General features: G+C 42.3%; 1 protein-coding gene across 1 annotated transcript in view; it reads right to left on the bottom strand.

The window, feature by feature from the left end:
- The window catches only part of VSTM5 (V-set and transmembrane domain containing 5), a 39,576-nt gene extending 17,875 nt beyond the window's left edge, over positions 1-21,701 (bottom strand). The window contains exon 1 of the mRNA XM_069079968.1: positions 21,487-21,701. Within this exon, the coding sequence (XP_068936069.1) occupies positions 21,487-21,574 (88 nt within the window). The 5' untranslated portion in view covers positions 21,575-21,701. The remainder of the gene's footprint in view (positions 1-21,486) is intronic.
- Between the last annotated feature and the right edge of the window lie 1,658 nt (positions 21,702-23,359).

Raw genomic sequence — 23,359 nt, 5'->3', positions numbered from 1 at the left:
AGCTTCATGAAAGGACATAGGCAGGAATTGAAAAATTGACAAGGTGTTGATTGGCCATGATCTGTACTACTAGAAGGTAGTACCATATTAAAGAGATCACAGATTCATTCATTGAAATATAGTGATTTGAAAAAAATTTGTATAGTCATAAAGCTATGAGTGCATTAAACACATACATATGTAACCCATATACTATACACATATAGCATACAACGTATGACACATGTATGATATGTAAAATAGTATAAAACACACATGTAACAAATTGTATAATGTACATGTCATTTATTTCACATTCATAATGTCACCTATTTTGCATATGTTTGCATGTTCATCACATGCAAAATAAATTACTTATACACGTGATAATCATTCGTGTATAACATAGCATTTATTTCTTTTGACATATAGCATGTGTGTGATATATGTGCAATGTGTGTGTATATTTTGCAATATATATTATATCATTAGATTTTATCTGACTATATGCCATGGTTTGTGCAATAGTCTTTCTTCTTCTACTTTTTTTTTTTTGGTGGATTCAGGCCAAATTCTTTTGATTGTCCGTGTATTTCACTGAGGAGTTTCTATAAGTTTACAAAAGTCTATGCAATTAGCAGAGTGTTGTCTTTAAATTGTGAGATACCTCACCATTGTGGGTAACTCAATGAACAGATCCATGTTAAATATAAGCAAGCAGCGATTTATTATTTTTATGTGAGAAATGACCTAAAGGAATGAAGAATCTGAAAATTTTTTGTTGGGGTATTCCATCCACCAATGCAACTAATAACTTTTATCTAATTTAATGGTCTTTGTGAGTTGTTGTGGCCTATAAAACTGGTCATCCTGTAGCCACCTTGATCATGAGACTCTGGGAAGAGAGTTAGAACAATCTTCAGACCATAGACATAATAATCCGTCTCTGCTCCCCCACTGCTACCACCACTATCACCACCACCAAGGTCCTCCTAGCTCTATATTTGATTTTATGGTCCCAGGTACAAAGGGGGTTTCAATGGAAAGTATATCAAAGACAAGTTAGCAGGATATATGAATTATCACAGTATCTCAGAATCAGAAAAAATGGACCTCCAGCCCAACTTGTACTTCAACAAGACTCTCCTCTGTGATACACCAGCAAGTAGTTATCTAGACATTAATCAATCAGCATTTATTAAGCACCCAGGCAGACATCTAGATTTTATTTGAAGGTCTCCAGAGAGAGAGAACCCTTGACTTTGGGGTCATGTGACCTACAAAGTCGAGACTGAGACATTTTCTCTGATCCTCATGACCTCTCAAGCTTCTCCAAAATAGAAATTATGCCCCAGAGATAAAGCAATTTCAACTGCCTCCATGCTCCAGGACACCAAGAACCCAAAGAAATGAAAAACTCCATGAACTAACACCAAAGTGGTGCTTATTCAGCATCCCATCCTCCATCCACCACACTACTAGAAGTAAGTCTACACAAGCTGAACCAATTGATCAACTTACAACAGAACACAGCTCCACCCCTTGAATCCCCCTCCCTCTTTCTAGGACGTTGGAGATCTAAACTCCAAACTGAAGAAATTTGCTGACACTTGATTAGGCAAAAGGTACTCTGTGGATTTTGATGAGAGCCTAGACCAACAATAGCAATTTAAAAGAAAAACGAGAATTGTAAGAACAGCATTTATAGCCTATAATTATATATATACACAATATATGTAATATATAGCCCATATAGCAGAAATAATTGGCAGAATAGAAAAATTTTAATCCATGGTGGTGTTTCACTAAAGAAACAAAGCAGAGGACAACTGATTGGTGATGCATATACACAGAAGTGAAGGTCAATGTGAAGGAAAGAGAAGCAAAAACTAATAACATTTAAAGAAAACTCTCTGCTTCTTCACTTGGTGATCTCATTAGCTTCCATGAATTTAGTTACCATCTCTATGCTGATTGATTCTCAGATCTGCCTTTCTTGCTCCAATCTCTCTGATAAGCTTCAGTCCTTCATCTCCAACTGCCTTTCATACTTCTCAAACTTTATGTCCAGTAGAAATTTTAAACTCAATATGTCCCAAACAGAGCTCATTATCTTTTCCTCTAAAGCCTCCCAACTCCTACCTTTCCTATTATTGTAGAGGGCAACCATCCTTCCAGTTCTTTGGGTTTGCAGCCTAGGAGATATCCTGGATTTCTCACAATCTCTCATCCCACCATATCAAAGCTGTTGCCAAGGCTTGTAGATTTCACCTTTGCAACACCTCTTGAACATGTCCCCTTCTCTCCTCTGACACTGCCCTCATGCATCAACTCACACCTAGACTATTGCAATAGCCTGAAGGTGATTCTGCCTCAATTATTCCCCCATTCCAGTCTATCCTCCATTCAGCTACCCAAGAGATTTTCTAAAACACAGGTTCAATCATGATACTCAAATCAATAAACTCCAATGGCTTACTATTGCTTCCTGGATAAAATATAAAATGTATGGTATTCAAAAACCCTTCATAACCTAGGCAGGCTTCTCCCCTTCCAGTCTTCTTACACCTTACTTCCTATCACATACTCATCTATCCAGTAATTCTGGCCTCCTTGCTCTTCTTCCAATAAGATATTCCATTTCTCAGCTCTGAGCCTTTTCTCTGGCTGTCATCCATACTAGAATGCTCTCTCTCCCCGCTCTCTGCCTTCTGGCTTCTCTCAAATCCTGGCTAAAATTCTATCTTCTATGGGAAGCCTTTCCCAATCCTTCTTTGTTCTAGTGCCTTCCCTCTGTTAATTATTTCCTATTTTTCCTGTATTTGGCTTGTTTGCACATATTTGTTTGTTTATTTCCTCCCTCATTAGATTGTGGGTTCCTTGAGGACAAATGTTCCTTGCCACATTTTCTATCCCCAGTGCTTTCTATCCTGAGCACAGTGCCTGGCACATAGTAGGTGCTTAATAAAGGTTTATTGACTGACTCACTAAAAATGTGCCCCCCATACAAGCAAAACATATTGATATTAAGGACAGGATGCAAAGACTATTTAAGGATTATAAGTATCCCAAAAGAATACCATAATGCAAGAAATAATACAAGAAAACTACCTAGAATTTCTAGTTTCAGAAAACAAAGTGCCGATTGAAAGAAGTTAGAGATTGCATCTAGAAAAATATCCAAGTCTATACACTCCAAAAGGCATATCAGTCATATTTAGCAACTCCATTGGGGAACAATAAAGTCTTCAAGTGACAAGGAGAAACATCTTCAAAGACAAAAGAAAGGAAATTTCTTTTTTTTTAATGCTTTATTAACTTCTGATTTACATCATTCGTTTCCACCAGATTTTGAGTTACAAATTTTCTCCCCGTTTTTCCCCCAAACAAAGAAAGGAAATTTCAATAACATAAGAATACTTTGTAGCCTCCAGAAAATGTAGGAAGAAATGGAATTGTGTGTTGTAGAGGACAATGGAGCTCAAGATGCAACCCAAGATGACTTACCTTATAAATATGAGCTTAACTATAAATGAAAAAAGATGAATATTCAATAATAAAGAGGTCTTTGAAATGTTCTTAGAAATAAAACCAGACACAAAGAGATCATTTGCTTCTCAAACATCCCAGAGGTAAATGAATGAAGCAGCCAAAGATGGTGACAGCAACTAAGTGACAGAAGAGAGGGTGAATGTGAAGGTCAGGTGGAGGTGATGGTGGAGAGCTGGGCCTGGTTCCTTACAGATTGAGTCTCACGGCACTGCATTTACAGGGGAATCAATGTTTTCTGTGGGACTGAATACACAATGGGAGGATGCATGGAAATGAGGAGGGGAGGAGAAAAGGGGAGTATATAATCTCCCCTGGTCAAGTCAAGGACTGGCAATGAGGGGAAGATGACTACTATGGTCTCTGAGGAAGAGGAGAGCCTTCAGGGCAATGGGGGAAGAGGTGAGGGAAGAATTAGAAGAGGGAGAGATCATTTTAGGTATCGAGAGGGGATACACTTATGGGTGAGGAGAGGTATTCTGTGAAGTGAGATGGAGACCTCACACCAGGTGTTGTCTCTGGGTATTTAGTCCTTGAAAGATCACATGTTCTGCCATGTGGTGGTGATGATTAGGAGTCAGAGAATTTGGGGGTAACTGATCCCTGGTGGGTGGAAAAGCATGAACTAAGGGAGATTTTGAGGCAAATAGGTGGAAGGCAAATTTAAGGAAGGTGACCAATGGAATGTTTCTTCTTGGGTGTAGGATGTTTCTAGGGAAGACTAGTACCTCTGGTGTGAGGGCCATCAAACCCATTTCAGGGCTGCTTTCCACCTTTGGTGTTACCTAATCCACTTAACTCTCACAGGGTCATTGTTTGGGCTTTGATGGCTCAATTACTGTAAATAGCAGTTGTTTCTGTTCTGGCCTGATGCCCTGAGGGTCTTCCCCTCCCAGATTGATTTTTTTTTTAGTAGGTAAAAGAGGTACCTTGTCTTCTTACCTAACCTAATAATGAATGTGCATTGCCTCAGACAAATTGACACCTGGGAAAGAACTTAGCTTAAAAAGGCCAAGGTCTCCACTGCATGTGGGGCCATCTCCAATCATCCGGATCTATATCTGACCGCTGGACTTAGATGGCTCTAGAGAAGAGAGTAAGGCTGGTGACTTTGCACAGCCCTGCCTCACATAAATCCAATTCATTTGCAAGTCAAGACATCACCTTTCTGTCACGGGTCCTCTTGGAGAACTAAGGGCAAACAACAATAATAACAGCCCTCACCTCTGACTCCAAGAAGCTGTAGCATGCACAATGGCCACACTCTGGTAAACCATTTTGGCAGACAGGCCAAACCAGGCTGAGGGTAACCAAGGGGCCTCAAACCCATCAGTGAGTTAGGAGGGTAATCCAAAGCATGTGAAGACTTTCCCTGGTGGAATGGGGTGACAGACACAATTTGTTCCAATGCCCCTGAAGGTGGCTGAAGCAGGTGCTGTGAGCACTTAGAGCTTGGTTAGACATTGAAGACACCAAGGTCGTCCACCACACCTTGAGCCATCACCAGTCATCTTGACTCTGTCCTGCCACTGGACTGTAGCAACTCTGGAAGACAGTGAGGCCAACAACTACATGCAACTCTGCCTCACTTAAATCCAATTTATGCATGAATCAAAAGATATCACCTATACTATTTTACCATTTTTACCTATCTCAAAGTCCTGTGGTGATAGTCACATGATGAAGCAGTAGGTACAGATACACTGGTAGCTGTAGTCACAGCCCTGCACACAGGTGACCCAGACCATAGTCTTTTCATTGGAAGCAGCAGTGGGAGTTGGCAGCCACTGGGTGTCTGAACAGCTTTTTAAGGACCACACTGCTCATCTCCTGGTGTGAAGAAGGGGCTAGAAAAGTTTACTCAATGCTGGCCTGTTTACCATAGTAAGTAGGGATCCCATCTTTCAGTTGAAACACAAAAAAATGTACAAAAACTTCTGCAAAGATGATTCTACCATTAGGACATGGAAGGTATGTGCACTTATAAATAACATAAAAGCCAGTAGACATGAAAGATAAATAGCTTTTGTTGCAAGAAAACTCAAAAATTTTCAAATACCAGCCCTGAGAGAAACAAGGCTGGCAAACGAAGGTCAGAATACTAAGGTCAGAGCTAGATACATGTTTTTCTGGATTGGTTGCAGTGAAGGGAATGCTGTGAAGCTGGGGTAGGTTTTGCAATCAAAATTAATCTAGTCAACAAGCTTGTATGCTTACTAAAAGGAGTGAAAGACAGGCTCATGACAATGTGATTGCAGGAAAATGCCATGCCACCATAATCAGGGCCTATGTTTCCCCCATGATGAACCCCGATGAGTTCAATTTTATGAAGACCTGGAGATCCTTATCATCAATGTGCCCCAAAAGTACAAGTTTATAATTCTGGGTGACTTTAAAACTAGAGTAGGCTCAGACTACCAGACTTTACAGGGAGTCCTTGGGAGGAATGGAGTTGGAAACAGCAAAGGCAGTGGTCATTTGCTACTGAAGATTTGTGAATCTCATGACCTTCTCATCACCAACACTGTCTTCCATTTACCTAAATGCAATAAAAGTTCATGGATTCACTGCAGCAAATATTGGCATTTAATAGGCTATGTCATTGTAAGAAGAAGAGACGGAGAGAATGTGAGAGTGAAGAAGGCAATATGTGGAGCAGAGTGCTGGATTGATAACAGACTTATCCTCTCCAAGCTAAGTATTTGCATTCAACAAAAGCAGTGGCCCTAAGGCAAAATGACTGCCAGAAGACTTAATATCAAGTGATTACAGCACTTCCCAGAGAGGGCAGAGTTTGTTGCTAATGTAGAGGGAAAGTGATTGGCAACAGAGTTGCTGAAGAAGAGTAAGCAGCTTTCATGGATCTGGTATACAGCACTGTGTTTACTCATTTGGGTCAGAACAGTTGCAAATATCAAGACTGATTCGATGAAAATTATGGGGAAACTCAGAAGCCGCTAAATGAAAACAAGAACTCCACAGGATTTGCCAGCAGAATCCATTTCTAAGAAGACAGCTTTTAAGTCTATATCAAAAGTAAAGTACATGCAAAGCTTAGAGAGGTGCGGGTTCTTGGCTCAGTAAGAAGGCAGATGAAATTGAGTTTTATGCTGAGAGTAACAATCCCAAACACTTTTATGATACCCTAAAGGCTATTTATGGGCCAAAGATATATGGTGCACCTCAACTATGCAGTGGTGATGGAGCCATATTGATTAGTGATAAGGACATGATCCTGGAGAGATGGGCTGAACATTTCCATAGTGTTCTCAACAGACCATCATAAATCAATGCTGAAGCCATTGACTATTTACCTCAGGTTGAAGTCAATCTCACTGCAGACAAATTTCCAACTGAAGAAGAGGTTTTGAATACCAATAGGCTCCCCTCTGATGGCAAAGCACCTAGTGCTGATTCTATTCCCGCTGAGATTTACAAAGTGGGGGATCCATAGCTCATGCTAGAACTGACTGAAATTTTCCAGGTTATATGGCAAGAGGAGGCTAATCCTCAGGAGTTCAAGGGTATCCTCATTATCTCTCTCCTATGCTTGCTCATGTTGCTAGTCAATTATTTGACTTTTTAACTCTTTGCCATGGTAGAACTCTGCTTTCAGAATGGAGAGAGCTTTGCCCCAAATCACTGGGGTTTTCGCAGCTGCCAGAGAAATTAGGAGGGTACCTTCTCTGCAGCCCCCACAGGCTCTGGCACCTGGCCACATACCCCAGGACCTCTACCCAAGACTGTGATCCAGATCCAACCAAGTCAAAGCAAGAGCAATTACCCTCCGAATGGTTGCTTGGTCCCCCTACAATCTGCAAGCCAGGAGCTCCTGAGGCAGCCATGCAGCTGTGCCACCGTGGTGCCTCTGCCAGCTCTTGCCCTGGGGGCAGGGGCCAGACAGAGCTCTTCTCTCCACCACTGTTCCAACAGAGTTCCACACTGACCTTTTACTTTGTCTTTGGCGTTTATGGGTTGAGAAGTCTGGAAACTGGCACTGCTGCTGGTGCTTCACTCTCCTGAAGTCTGCTCTGCCCCCTGCTGGTCGGGGCTGCCCTGGGGCCAAAACCTCTCATTTGGGCCTGGGCTCTCCTCCCAGCTTGGTGCGATAGCCCCTTCCTGCTGGCCTGCTGGGCTGCCTTTGGCAGGAAATTTGTTTTTCTCTGTCACTTTGTGGGTTCTGTAGCTCTAAAATTTGTTTAGAATCATTTTTTACATGTATTGGAGGAGGTGGAAGCCAGAGCCACAGGGAAGTCTTGTTTCTACTCTGCCATTCTTGGCTCTGCCCTCATTGTCTGTCTCTAAGAAGTAAAGGAAATAGATTGTCCTGTGACAATCATGGGGGTGGTGGTGGTGGTGTGTGTCTCTCTTAGTCGTTGCTGACAATATTCTTGCCAGAATCCTCCTTAATAGTATGATCCTGGAAGATGGTCATCTACCTGAGAGCCAGTGTGACTTCAGAAAGGGTCAAGGAATAGTCAATATGGTGTTTGCTGCCCCACAACTCCAAGAGAAATGCCAAGAACAGAACAGAGGTCTGAACATGATGTTCATCAATCTGATCAAGGCCTTTGATACTGCCAGTCATGAGGGCTTATAGAAAATTATATCAAAATTTGGTCACCTGGAGAAGTTCTTCAGTATTGTATGCCAATTTCATGATGGCATGATTGCCTGGGTTCTGCTTAATGGATGATGTTCTTGTGCTTTCCCAGTCACCACAGGAGTGAAACAAGGATGAGTGCTTTCTCTCATGCTTTTTAACATGATGTCTTCAGTCATGTTGTCAAATGCTTTCAGTGAGGATGAACACAGCATCAAGGTCAACTATTGCACTGATGGTAAATTCTTCAACTTGAAAAGGCTACAAGCCAAGACTAAAATAGAAGGATTGATAGGGTGTGATTTTTTTGTTTGCAGATGATTGTCACTCAGTGCAGCCTCTGAAGATGCAACAAAGTATGGATTGATTTGTCTGCTGCTTGTGCTAATTTTGGCCTAACAGTTAACACCAAGGAAACACAGGTGCTCCCTCAAGTCAGCAACATACCAATCATAAATGCAAATCATCAGTTACAGCAAATGGGGAAGTTTTGAATACTATGGATAAGTTCACTTAACTTGGCAGTATACTTTCCAGGGATGTACACACTGATAATGAGGTTGACACATGCATTGCCAGAGCTGGCTAAATGTTTAGGAGGTTCTGAAGGAAAGTGTGGAGAAGAAGAGGTATTAATGACTGCGTACCAAACTGAAGGTCTACAGAGCCATTGTGCTGACCTCTTTGCTGTATGCCTATGAAACCTGGACAATATACCAGCTCCATGCCAGGAATCTGAATTGCTTCCATTTGAATTGTCTTAGGAAGATTCTGAAGATCACCTGGCGGATAAGATACCAGACACAGAGGTCTTTTCTTGAACTAAACTTCCAAGCATTCAAACTCTACTATAGAGGATGCAAGTCCTATGGGTCGGCCATGTTGTTCCAATCTTGCCTGAAAAACTTTTACAGAGAATTCACACAAGGAAAGTGCTCACATGGAGTCAGAAAAAGTCAGAAAAAGAGACTATCAAAGTCCCTCTTAAGAACTTTGGAATTGATTGCATGACATGGGGAGACACTGACACAGGTCCAACCAGCATGGTGTGCCCTCATCAGAGAAGGTGCTGTTCTCTGTGAGCAAAGCAGAATTGAAGTAGCTCAAAAGAAACATGAGATGCACAAACTTAGAGAATCCACCCCAAATGATCACATGAACTATTTGTGCCCAACCTGTGGCAGAGGTTCCTAGCTCATACTGCTCTGATCAGTCACTATTGGACACACTGTACCTTGACAGTGATGTCATTTTGGTCCTCTTTGAGAACAAAGGACAACAACCAACCATCTGTATCCTGAGCATTTGGAACAGTTCCTGGCACATAACAGAGATTTAATGAATGGTTATTAACTCTTGCCTAATGAGCTATGAGAATACATAGTAACAAAATAATGACAAGAGATTTCAATGTTCCTCTCCCAGTTTTGAATAATTCTAGCAAGAAGATAAAAACAAGGGAAAATGTAAAATTGGACAACTTTCTAGAGAAACCAGAACTCAAAGATTTATGGTGTCTTCTAAATGGGTTCTGCATGTGGTGAATGCAAAGTTTCCCCATTCTGTTTGTTTAGAGTGTGTGGGCAAGGATGGGAAGAAAGGCAAGAGGGTAAGTGAAGAGGTGAGATGGAAGGCAGGAGCTCCATCCCTGGGAAACCCTGCGAATTTTATTCAATTAAGAAGGAAGGGTACAGAAGAAGTGCTGCTTTCCTTGTTTATTTCTCCTGCCGATTGTGACCTAATTTAGTGACAAAACACTTTCCTTATTAGCTAGGAACAGTGGCATCCTCAAATTAGGGGACTAGTCGAGGAGAGGACAGGAAAGTATTCATTCATTCATTCAATGACAAACAGTGCCTAATGTGTACAGTGTGTGTGTATTTGAGGGGCATGCACAGTTTAGATAAGTCATAGTCCTTGCCCAAATGAAGTTTATAATGTGGATCTAGACATGGGCATCCCTCAACAAAACTGTGGAGTCAATGAAGTATGCTTTTAGAACCATAGTACTACCCCTTCTCTCATTCTCTTTTAAATTCTTTACAATCTGGTTTCTAACTTCTTTCAAGTGAAGTTGTTCTCTCCAAAGTTACTAATGATATGTTGATTGCCAAATCTAATGGTCTTTTCTGAATCTTCAACTTCTTGAACTTTCTGCAGGCTTCAGTATTGTTAATCACTGTTTCTTGGATGTTCTCTCTTCTCCAGGTTTTTAGGATACTTCTCTCTCCTGGGTCTTCCCTAACTAGCTAGAGAACTAACTCTCCTAAAGCACAAGTCTGAACAAATCAACCTCCACCCCCCCCACCCCTGCCCCAACCTCCTTCCCCCTTTCCCCATTCAATACACTCCAGGGGCTCCTATTACCTCCAGGATCAAATATAAGATATTTTCTTTGGCTTTTGAAGCTCTTCATGACTTGGCTCCTTCCTACCTTTCCAGTCTTTTTACACTTTGATTCCCTCCATGTGTTCTATGATCCAACTGCACTGGCCTCCTTATTCCTCCTATGAGGCACTCAAAGTCCCTGACTCTGTGCATTGGCACTGCCTGTACTCCATTCCTGGCTTGTTCTTCCTCCTCACTTCTACCTTCTGGCTTCCTTGAAGACTCAGTTCAATTCCTACTTCCTGCAAGAGGCCTTTTCTGGTCCCTCCCACTGCTAGTGTATTCCTTCTGAAATTACCTTCATTCTAATATCTATCTATCATCTGTATGTGTGTATACACACATATGTAGAAAGACATAGATATCCTACAAGATATGTTATATATCATATAAAAACTGCAAGTCTATACTTGTACAGACTTGTTTATATGTGTGTGTATGTACATAGGTATATATTATGTATGTGTATGGAACCACTAGAGTTATTGAATAGGAGGGTGACATGATCAGATTTGTACTTTAGGAAAATCACCCTGACATCTGAAAAGAGGATGAATTGGAGTGGGGAAAGACTTGGGACAGAGAGACCAACCAGCAGGCTACTTCAGCAATTCACACAAGTTGATGAGGACCTGAACCAGAGTAGAGCTATGTGACTGGATAAAAGGGGGAAGAAATGTATGCATGGCACACTTTAAAGTTTACACACACACACACACACACAAACACACATATGTATAGATATGTGTGCATATATGTATATAAATACATACATGCATATGTTTCTAAGTAGTTACGTTTATAAATATATATAATATTAATAAGCACTTATTAGAAGCCAAACATATCTTGTTTGAAATTTGGGAATGTGGGGGATTTTTGAAGGGCATCTTGAATCAGAGCATCCCAAGATCCCACCCCAAGGTAACTATCAAGTGAGGAACCGGCATAGAAGATCATATCTGTGCAAAATTCTACACATGAGATTCTAAAAAACAAAACCAAACACGCAGACACACACCAACATTGTAACCTTCCAGATAGTCAGATTCGGTTTTAGATGGCCACAGACTAAGGTCAAACTGACACTCTTCTAAATGGCCCCATGATGAAGGCACTCAGGTGAAGGTGGCTTCCCATTTCACAAGATGCATGAGCTCTGGGGTCAGCTCTGCTGAGAACTTGTTATGAACTTTGTCTCCTGGGGTAGAAACTATGAGGACTAATCACATTCAAAATCTTACTCAGGAAGAACTGATGAGAAATATGAAGACACTATGAAGAAGAATGTGTCGTTACATTCAGAGAATGTGAAACATGCAATTCAGAAACATAGTCATCATATGTTGTCATCAAATTCTGAGACTGTTTCTTTTCCCCTTGGTTTCTCAAGGTAGAAAAAGGTGATAACTTCCTTAAAATCCCAACTTAAAAGTAGGGCAGTTTCAGCATGCAGATTTTCAGTGGTAAAGATCAAAGCAACGCCAGTTTCTTGCCCCTTCCTTGACTTCCCATACTTCAAATAATAAAATTCATTTATTCCTTATTTCAACTGGGAATGTGTCAGAAGAACAGATTGTCTGTGAAAAATTTTCTGTATAGACAGATGCATGTATGGTTCCATGAAGAGATTTCTAAACCTACTACCTATTCCAGCCTCAATCTCCCCATGAGTAGGAATTATTATTCCTATTCTAAAAGTAGGTAAACTAAGGCACAGAGTGACATGCCTGGCTACAGGTCTACAACTAGAAAGAGGTACCTCTATAACTCAGTCAATCAGTAAACATTAATTAAGTGCTTGCTATGTATCAGGCACTATGCTAAGCTCTGGGGACATAAAGACAGGCAAAAGACAGTCCTTGCCCTTGAGGAACTCACAGGATAATGGAGGAGATAACACAAAAACAAGCTATTATATGCAGAATAAATAAGAAATCACCAACAGAATGAAGGCACTAGAATTAGGTGGGATTGGGAAAGGCTTCCTGTAGAAGGCATGACTTTAACTGGGACCTGAAAGAAACCAGGGAAGCCAGGAGCCAGAGATGAGAAGGGAGAGCATCCAGTCATAGGGGACAGCCAGTGAAAATGTCTAGAGCTGAAAGATGTAGTATCTTGTTCAAGGAACAGTGAGGAGTCCAGCATCACTGAATCAAAGTGTATGTATGTGGAGGGGGAGGAGAGCGGAAGGTGTAAGAAGACTGGAAAGGTAGGGAAGGAGAGCTAGGCTGGATTTTACATTTTATTCTGGAGGTGATAGGGAGGACAAATTTCTTCTAAATTTCTAGCAATCCTATAGTAATATTCTCAAATAATGAATTTTCCATTCATTCAGTTCGAACCTTTTAAGCTCTTACTTAGAAGATGTTGTAAATATAAACAAATTTATCTAAACTCTTCCAATCTCCAAGACTTTCAAAGCAGTGATGACCTTAATCTCTCTACCAGCCAATCTGACTACACAAAAATGAGTAAAACAGCTGAAAAAAAACCCTAGTTTGACTAAAAATCGGTTAATCTGGTAATCATGTTTAGCTGAAGCTATTGACTAGAAAGTGGAAGTGACAATGTCAACAAGGCAGCTGGAAGCAAAGGAACTCTCCCTTATGAAACTTGGGGGGCAAGAATTAAAAGATTACAGGATTTGGGATACAAAAGGAACCTTAGAAAGCACAAAGTTCAACCCTCTCATTTTATAGAGAAGGAAACTGAATTCCAGAAAGGTGAAAGAATTTAGCCAAAGTACTGCAACCCAGGTCTTCTGAATGCCAATTCAGTGATGCCTTCTTTGTTGTTGTTGTTCTGTGGTCTCAGTTGTGTCCAATTCTTCATGACCCCATTTGGGGTTTTCTTGGCAAAATTACTGGTTTGCCATTTTTTCTCTAGCTCTTTTTTTTCTTTTTTTGCTTTTTGTGGAGGGGAGAAGGCTGGACAATTGGGGTTAAGTGGCTTGCCCAAGGTCACATGGCTAGTAAGTGTTAAGTGTCTGAGACCAGATTTGAACTCAGGTTCTCCTGACTCCAAGGCTGGTGCTCTATTCACTGTGCAACCTAGCTGCCCCCTAGCTCATTTTACAGATGAGGAATGGAGGCAAATGGGGTTAAGTGACTTGCCAAGGGTTATAGTTAGTAAGTGTCCAAGGCTAGATTTGAACTCATGAAGGTGAATCTTCCTGATTTCAAGCTTGGCACTCTATCTACTCCACCACCCAGTTGCCCCAAACCTTCTTACTATACAATATTTCCATTTGTTGAGAAGCTTCACAGTGGATGATGGATAAACAATGAATTCCTTCTCTCCCCCCCCTTCCCTTCCCAAATGCATAAGTTGCTACATCTCATGCAGAATGGAAATTAAAACTCTTTCCCCATAGGTACACAGCACTGCTAGTGTTGGAACATGTGCCCCCTCTTTCTATTTCAGGGAGGGGTCAGGTATTTTGAATAGCTCCACCCTAATGTCCCAGGGAATGGAGGGATAATTTGGCCTTATCCCTAGGGTTGGGGTATACTGATGAGGCTCTAGACCTGTAGAAAATGCTGACCTGAGGCAAGTGGGAGAAAGATAGTGCAAACTGTGATATATCATAAGCCAAGGTGAGAAAGTTCCACTAGATGACTAGGAGACCTCAATGGACCAGGGTTCATGGTAACCATAGTGAAGGGTTTTGAGCTATAACAAACTCTAGCAGAGATGCTGGAGAACTCATCCCCCAGAAATAACCACCATCTGCTTAAGGTTGAGAATTGTAGGGAGAGAAGCAGCAAAAAGTATTAACATAGCAGGATAGTAAAATAAGACCTGGGACAGAGTCAGGTAGCTGTAAGGCTAGAGCTGATTGTTAAAATTTCAGTGTGATCCTTGAAAACTGGCAAACTGCAAATGAGGGTTTGAGTTATTGTTTTGTTGATTGTGATTGAGAAAGTGATGGAGAAAAAGTGAATGATGCAGATTTAACTTAAAAGTCCTGCTTTTTTTTTTTTGAGAACCAGTTGTTAAACATTTATCAGAACACCACTGGACAGGGTCATCTTCTGAAAGTAGCTAGGGGCAAGAACTTCAGAATAAAAAAAAACCCACCACCCAACAGTTCTATGTACATAGCCTCAGATATGGCAGAGGTGAATACAAATGTAGATGATCAGTTCCTTGTTATCCCCTGCTGCAATCATATCCAGTGAAGTGCTTTAAATGGCTTAGCCCATATAGGTCCCTGGAGGAGGGCAGTCTTTTTGTAGGTGGCAGGGGAGGGGAGAGACAGAGTATTATTTTCTGTGGGATGAAAGATCAATCCTATTTGTTTTTCCCTAATCTTTAAATAATAATCTATTACATTTGAGCCTTGTGAACTTGTGCGCTTGTAAGGGAGTTTGGTGTCTATACTCTACCTTCTTCCCTGGGGTATAATTAGAATAATGAAGATTATCTAGGTATGAAGTCAGACAAGTGAAAATGAAAAGTACCCTGAAGTATATAAAGGAAGTTTTAGTCAGGAAGGATTTTACATGCAGATATGACCCTGGAAATGTAGAACTTCATAACTGACCAAATGATTTCTAACGACACGATTAGAAAATTCTATGAGATATAAGGAATATACAAAGATCTTTTCAGACTCAAAGCCTGCCTCCAAATCCAAGGTCATGGTCAGCAGTATAGCAGCCATGTTTTAGAAAAATATACAAGATACTTATGACCAGAGAATTTTAGAGGTCAGGGGACCTTAGAGACCCTTATTTTGTAGGTGAGGAAATGGAGGCAGCAAGAGGAGATGTTACTTGAACTAAGGTCACATAAGTGACAGATCCAGAATCCTAAACCAGAATTTTCTGATGCCAAACCCAGTATTCTTTCCACTATTTCATACTGCCTATTTTTTGTACACATATGGATGAAAGTGTGGTTCAGTGGAAAATGGATTGCAAAAGTTTGTCATGGTTTTTCCTTCCACCTACTCTTGCAAATTAGATGGAGGGAAGAAATGAATTTTCTTTCCATCTTTGAGCCTGCCAACACCACCCACTTCTGTTACTGCCCGTGAGATATACTCCCCCACAACTGAGACCAATTTCCTGGGAAAGGGAGAAGGAAAACAGAGGTAAGGTTGGAACTCACTTGAAGATTGGGCAGGGGACAAGGAGAGGTCCTCAAGCATGGCTGTTGAGAAGAACCACAGTGAAAGCCTCAGTACAAGTTAGAGGCTGTATATCGTGATGGAGTGGCATGGTGTGTAAAGTGTCTGCACATGAGCTAAAGCAGCCTTGTGGCATGGGATCACAAGATGTAGGACTGGAAGAGACCTTGATAATAATAGCTAGCATTTATATAGTGCTTTAAGGTTTGCAAATCACTTTTCATATGATAACTCAGGTGATCCTCATAACAACCCTGTGAGGTAAGTGCTATTATAATTCCCATTTCAAAGATGAGGAAACTGAGACACAGAGATGGTAAGTGACTTAGCCAGGGTAACACAGCTAATACAGGCTGGAAGCAAGATTTGAATTTAGGTCTTCCTGATTTTAAGTCCTATATTCTATTCCCCTCCCTCTTTAGAAATCAGCTAGCCTACTCCCCCTGTTTTGGTTGTTTCACATGGCTAATTTTGGGCTGTCTCTGAAAAGAGCCCTCCAGATTTCTGTATTTGTCATCAGAGCCTGCTCTCTGGGCAGATTAAATACAGAAAAAGCAGGAGGGGAATTATTTCAAGTAGATCATTTAGAAAGTAGTAGGTTGGAGTGGCTAGGTGGTGCAGTGAATAGAGCACTGGCCCTGGAATCAGGAGGACCTGAGTTCAAATCCAGCCTCAGACATTTAACACAAAAACTAGCCTTGTGACCTTGGGCAAGTCACTTAACCCCAATTGCCCTACCTTCCCCTCTCCAAAAAAAAAAGTAGTAGATCTGATCATGTAGGAACTAGGCAGGAAGATGTCTGCTCCATTTTTTCCTAGGTGGGATAGAGAATCAAGAAGACTCAGGTGTTAATATTGCAGAAACTGGCTTGCCTCTTACCTTCCTCACTTCCCTTCCTGCACCCCATACTCCATATTCACCTATTATTCTTTCCCTTCTTTCCAGATCCCTTAATCAGAATCCTTCATTCAGACATGCTAGGAAAGCAATCCCAGTAAATAAACTCATACTAAAGGATAAATGACTAACAGTTTCCTCCTTAACCCTCCCATGGGTGTGTGCATGTTAACATAAGTACACTTCTACTTGGTTGAATTCCAGACAACGTGAAAGCCTTTCTAGGTCCCTTTAGATCACTCCACTTACCCATATTTCTTGTGGGCAAAGCTATACATTAGCATTAAGAGTCATTAAGAGAGAGGACCATCTATCTTTGTGGCTGATAGTCTTCTTGCTTGACAGGGAGGAGTTCCTAGGCTCATAAAATTTCAGAGCTGTAAGTCCAATTCACTCATTTATAGAGACAGAAACTAGGACTGCCTTTGCTAAGGGGTGCACTGAAATGTTTAACAGCCGGCTCTCCAAAAAGGATGCACTTTTAAGTGTAATCTGTATTATTGACATTTCTCCATCACTTTTTAAAGTCTAGACAATCAACAAAACAACAAATCAAGCCCTGATTATTATAGTTTGTCTGTTTGCGGTATAAATGCTCACAGTGAAAATTTAATAGTCTGCTTGAGCTGGCTCCAGCACACCCCTCCTATGCCCCACTTCTCCCTGCTCTCCCAACTTCCTGTGTGAAACCAAAGGCCCAGGACTCCAAATAAATGGGAAGGGACAAAATTTCAATATCCAGGAAAAGGCCTGCACTGCCTAAGCCAAATTCAACTCCAGGACCCTAGTTTCCAATATTCTCATTACTTTAAGGCTTGGGTCCCCTGTCAAGTGGAGAATGTAACTTTCAGAATAACTCCAAAGTGGGTGTCTAATGGGAGGTGGGCAATGGGGTGGTTGGGGAATCCAGCTGCTGTCATTATAATCCAGGTGCTCTTGGAGAGGTTCCTGCTCCTCTCAGTCATCTTCCTCCAGCTGACCTCCAAAAATAGTCCTGGTCTTAGTTGCTGCAGCTCCTCAGTCTATCCCTCAAGGTCCAGGCCCAGGCCCTGACTCTGCTCTGCTCTCATAGGGGTGGCCTTGACTTTAGGTTTCTGCTTCCCCAGGCTAGAGCTCAGGATGAAATCTGAACCAGAAAGCCATCTCTCACTGAATCACAGGGCTTTTGCCTTTGAGGAACTAAAGTAGGGTTGGAGCAATCCTACTTTCAGCAGAGCCCACCCTTCCCAAACTGACCCTTTCTCAAATTGGTCTGGTCTATTTAGTCTGTCATAGTTTAAAAAAAAAATCAGAGGAACACTATCTATTAGTTAGATTGGTGGTTACTTTAGAGAATCAAAAAAGGCAACCAGTATGCATTCCCCAAAAGTACTTCCCCTACCTGCTCACTGATGCCTAAAATTCTTTTGTCCTTAGTCACTGTGCCTTCCTTATGTTTAGCCCTTTGCAATTTAGCAGCACTTTTGTGTGTGTTGGGTTATTTGATCCTATAACAATAATAATTAACATTTATGTAGTGCTTTAAAGTTGGCAGAGCTTTACATGTGTTCTCTTATTTGAGCTTCACAACAACCTTTTGAAGCAGATAAGTACTCAGCTATTATTTTTCTGTTTTTTCAAATGAGGAAACTGAGTCTCAGAGACATTAAGTGATGTGCCCTGATTACAGAGACAGTATAAGAGTCTTGCTGTCTGCCCAGGTGTTCCTGATTCCAAGCCCAGTGAAGAATCACAAACTGACTTTCAATAACCCTTATTACAAATTATTACTATTAATTTATTAATGTTAATTACGATGAACATTAATTATTATTAACCCTTCCATCTTACAGGAGAAGAAACTGAGTCTTAGAAAGGTTAAATGAATTGAGACAGTATGGTACTGAGAATAAAATCCCTGGCTCAAATCCAGCCTCTGGTCTTTACTAGTTTACTAATTACAGGATCATGGACAAGGCACTTCTCCCTGAGCTTCAGTGCTCCTCATCTATATAACAGAGCTAATACTGTGGTATTTACCTCATCAAGTAGTTTTGGAGTTCAAAAATGGTCCAGTGGAACCTGTGATTTCAGCAATTCTGCCAGAGTGGGGAACTCTAGAGAGTAGGGGGGAACTTTCTCCAAAACAAAGCCATGTCAGACCATAAGCCACTGTTCATATGAGGAGCAACGCAATGGAAGATTAGCTTTTTGAGAGCAGGCACTGTTCTGGATTTTGTCTTAGTATTTCTAGGACCAAAGTTAGTGCCTAGTACCTAATAGATGATTAATAAATACTTCTTGAATTAATGAACTCACTGTCTCCAAGGGAAATGCATTCCATTTTTGGACAGGCTCAAAAGGTTAGGAAGTTCTTTTTAGTCAGCCTGTATCTGCTTCAATGGTCTCTCATCTAGCATGTAAGCCTTAGGGAGTTGCTTAAGGCACATATTTGCCCAGGGCCACAAAGATGATAAGTTTAAGACAAGGGTGGGGAACCTGCAGCCTCTATGCCACATGCGGCCCTCAAGGTCCTCAAGTCCTTTGACTGAGTCCAAACTTCACAGAGCAAATCCCCTTGATAAAAGGACTCTTAAGAGGTAGGATTTAAATCTAAGTCATTCTCACTACAAGCCTCTTTCTAGTACTACTAAATGCTATTATTATTGTTTAATAACTTGGTAACAAGGTGACTAAAGTCATCATTCTTTCAACAAAAATGTTGTTTCTCTAGACCAGGCACTAAATTAAGTCACACAAAATACAAATAGGAAACAGTTTCTGCCCTTGAGGAAATTAGAATCCACTGAGATTGCTAGCTTTTTCTCTCTGAACAGTAGATTTAGATAAGAGAGAGAGCTGACACCTAAAAAAAGCGTGGTGGGCTGGTAGAGAGAGAGGGAAGGACTACTGGATGTATAAATGGAGGGGCTTCACAGTTTTGCCTCAGGAAGTACCAAAACACGGGCTTTGCCCATTACTCTAGATAGATATGTTGATAGTGTCTCCAGGGTTAAAAAAAAAAAAAGAACAAGAGCTAGCATGGCACACTTGCAATTTTCCCTTACTCCATGCCTGCCAATTTTCCCTTACTCCTTGCCAGCCAAATGTATCTTCCTATTCCCTCTTTACTGCTGTCCTTGGAGCAAGGATGATCAGGGAAACCCTGGATTTGCTGGACTGGGGCACCTCCCACGGAAGGGGATGTGTGCTGAGCTCCTTGCTGAGGGATATTGTCCTTGCTGAGATGACACAAGGAGCTCTTGATTGCTCCCCAGTGACTTGTGAATTGCTTTCCAATTGTCCAACAAATGACAGGTCATCTCTGATATCTATCTTATCTATCTCTCTATCTATCTCTCTATCTCTCTATCTATCTATCTATCTATCCATCTACATACACATAAAACACATACATACATAAATGTATACACCTGACAAAACAAGTATCAGTGAGCAAAGGAGGGAAACATAATTATGGTCTAGTAAAAAGAATGGTAGATTGGCTTTTAAAGGGGACTCGAGGACCTAGAGGGCCACTTGTGGCCTCGAGGACGCAAGTTCCCAACCCCTGGAGATGATCTCAGAAATCCCTTCCAGTTGATTCTATGGTCCAACAAGGATCATAGCCTCCCCCAGCGGGAGGAGGAAGAATCAATCCCGAGAAGAAGGAAACAATCTAGAAGCCATCACCCAGGGAGTCTGGTCTATTTATACAGCCCAGCTGAATAACTCTGTCCAAGAAAATCCAAATGTCAAAACCAACAACCCTTCCTCTCCTAGACCACAGGACTGGTTTCATTCCCCGCACCTCCACTGTTTCCATACTTCTTCTGGGTGGATATCAGCAAAATTATTGATTAAATTCAAGAAACATGTGGCAGTGAAAGGGCAGTGTGGGTTAGTGAACAGTGCCCTGTCTCAGGGCAAAAGTCCTACTTCAGACACACTCAGGCTGAATGACGTGAAGTAACCTCTCAGGGCTCTAGGAAGCTCTCTAAGACAATGAGTTGCAGAGAAGTTGGTGACCTGAATTACTAGAGAGAATTGCCACATCTGGGAATTCCCTATACTAATGAAATCACAGGTCTAGTCCCCTACGTCTATATTCAATTCAATTGAATAAGCATTTATTAAATGCCTGCTCTGTTCGAGGCATTGTGTAAGCACAATATGGAAAGTACCAGGGTGGAAGGTGAGCCACGATTGGACTAGGGGTACGTGAAGAGCTGGACCCTCAGTCCGAGAGAGTGAAGTCACCAAGAACTGGTTTTTGTTTGTTTTTGTTTTGTAAATATAAGTAGAGAAAACAAACAAGCATCACATACACACACGCACTCCCACACGCGCGCACACATGCCACACGCATTTACACAAGAGAAGCTGTGTGTGTGGGGGGGGTGGGGGGGGGACTGGGGGAGTTGTCAAAGAAACTGTGGTCTCAGCCGGAGTGCGTCTGTGGCTCCCAGCTTCCTGATCTGATAACACATCAGCCACGTGCAGTCCTGCCCAGGAGTTGATGCCCTCTGACAGGGACCTGCGAGCACCCTCATGGCCCCTCTTCTTCCTAAGCATGGACACTGGGAAAACAACCTGCTATGACCGAAAAGCCCTGGGGCCTCCGGGCCGCCCGCCTCCCTCCCTGCCACTGGCCAGCTGCAATAGCCAAGTGCATTAGGTCCTCGCAGTCAGCGGCAGACTGAACGGAAGCCGCTGCCAGGGCCAGGCCAGGAGATGCATTTCCTGCCCAGCCCGAGGCAGCAGCCTGGCACCACCCCACCGGGAGGTCTCAGGGCATACTATTTCCCTGCCCTCCAAGCCCGTCGGTCCTCTCTCCATCATCGGAGAAAAACAGTATGGCCCTGAGCTGCAGACATGCCGGACTGGCCGGGGAAGTTGACCTCTCCTTTCCCTCTAGAGTTCCCGCCCCAGAGCGGAGCTCCAAGCGCTTACTTTGCAGGCAGCGGGCTGTGGCCAGGCAGAAAGCGAAGAGTCCCAGGGTGATGCCTCCGTTCCTTCTCCAGCTCTGCAGTGGCCTCATGAGCAGTCCCAGGTCTGCAAGGGTTCTGCATTTAATGGGCAGGAGGCATTGGCAGACGCTGGAGCTGCTGGGCTGCGGGGCTGGGCTGCCTCACGACCAACTCCTCCTTTTCTCCGTCCCCTCCTCCTCTGCCTTTCCTCGGTCCTCTCCTCCAACACACACACACGCACACACCCCTTATCTCTCTCCTCCACCACCTCCTCCTCTTCCTCTCCAGTGGATGTCTGATGCAAATGAGCTGGCTGTTCTCAGGTTAAACCAGTTCTTGAGTCTGAGAAAAAGGGAATAGAAAAGAAGAGAGAGTCTTGCAGAAAAAGGGAGAGAGAGAGGGAGGAACTGAAAACAGGGAGAGAGGGAGGTATGAGGCTACCGGCACAAGAGAATCAGGAGGCACACAGACTCATTGCAAATAAAGACTGTTTCCTTCTCCTGTTCACACCCAATCTGCTGCTATTAATTCAAGATTTAACCAGATGGTGGAGTGTTGGTAAAGTGGCCATTCTACTACCCCACGAGCTCTTTCTTCTCAGGCAACCAAAACATAACTGTCTAATGGCCCTTGCAGACCAGGGAAATGCACTTAGGAGGGAGAGAGTGTCAGGCATCTCCCCTAAACTGGTGCTCTCTCTCAGCACTTAGGATCCACTACAGGGTAAGGAAAGTGCCCTGGATATTGGAATGAACTGAGTGAAACCAGCAGGAAGAGCAGAGATATTTCTCTCTGCTGAGGCCATTTAACAGTAGACCTTTACCATTTTGAGGCAGCATCCTTCCATATAGTGGAAAGGGCACAGAACTGGGAGTTTCACACCTCTGCAAAGGAGTTGGGAGTTGGGAGCTATCTTCTCATTTACCTTCTTTGAGACCCAGCTTGTTTATAATTTCACAGCACTCATATTCAGTTAGATAAAACAAATCGCATCCATTGGGCGGCTAGGTGGTGCAGTGAGTAAAGCACCGACCCTGGAGTCAGGAGGACCCGAGTTTGGTCCGGCCTCAGACACTTAACACCCACCCACCCACACAAAAACAAGCCGCGTAACCTTGGGCAAGTTACTTAACCCCAATTGCCCTCCAAAAGGCAAAAAAAGAAAAAAAATCGCATCCCTCTTTCACACGACAGTCCATAGTACTGGGTTGGAAGAAAGGATCTGGATTCTAACCCTGACTCTGCCTCTTAATGGCTTTCAGTTCTTCCATTTCTTCATCTGTAAAATGAAGGGCTGAACTCCTTAACCTCCAAGATTCTTTTTAAAATGTAAATCTGTTATTTGCAGTTTACATTTGAAGATAGCCATCACTCTCTTTTCCAGAGAAAACATCTCCGTTTGTTTTTTTTAAAGAGATTTTTCTTATGGCATAGTTTCCGTTTCTTATGGCATTTCTTTCACTGCTCTGGTTGTCCTCCTCTGGACAGTCTTCAGGTTATCAGTGACCCTCCTAGAGTGTGGCATCCAGAGCTGAGCATAACACTCTTCAAGATGTAGTTTGACCAGACCAGCTCTCTTATCTCCTGTATTCTGGATACAAAGCTTCTAATAATGCAGCCTGAGATTGATTTAGTTTTTTGGCCATCATTTTACACTATTGACCCATATTGAGCTTACAGTTTGACAAAGTCCCCAGCCTGTTTTCATCTTAATTGTTGTCCAGCTATGTTTCCCCTGGTCCTGTCTGTACCTGTGCAGTCAATTTTTCAAACCCCAATATAAAATTTTACATTTATCCCTATTCAATTTCATCTTACCTTTGGCTCATGGATACAGTTTGTTGAGATCTGTTTAG

The sequence above is a fragment of the Petaurus breviceps genome, unplaced genomic scaffold, assembly GCF_028583685.1.
Source record: "Petaurus breviceps papuanus isolate PSGF00001 unplaced genomic scaffold, PetGlider_PUasm1.0 91133, whole genome shotgun sequence".
Lineage (NCBI taxonomy): Eukaryota > Metazoa > Chordata > Mammalia > Diprotodontia > Petauridae > Petaurus > Petaurus breviceps.
Note: the sequence above shows the minus strand (reverse complement) of the source record. Positions and strands in the feature narration are given on the sequence as shown.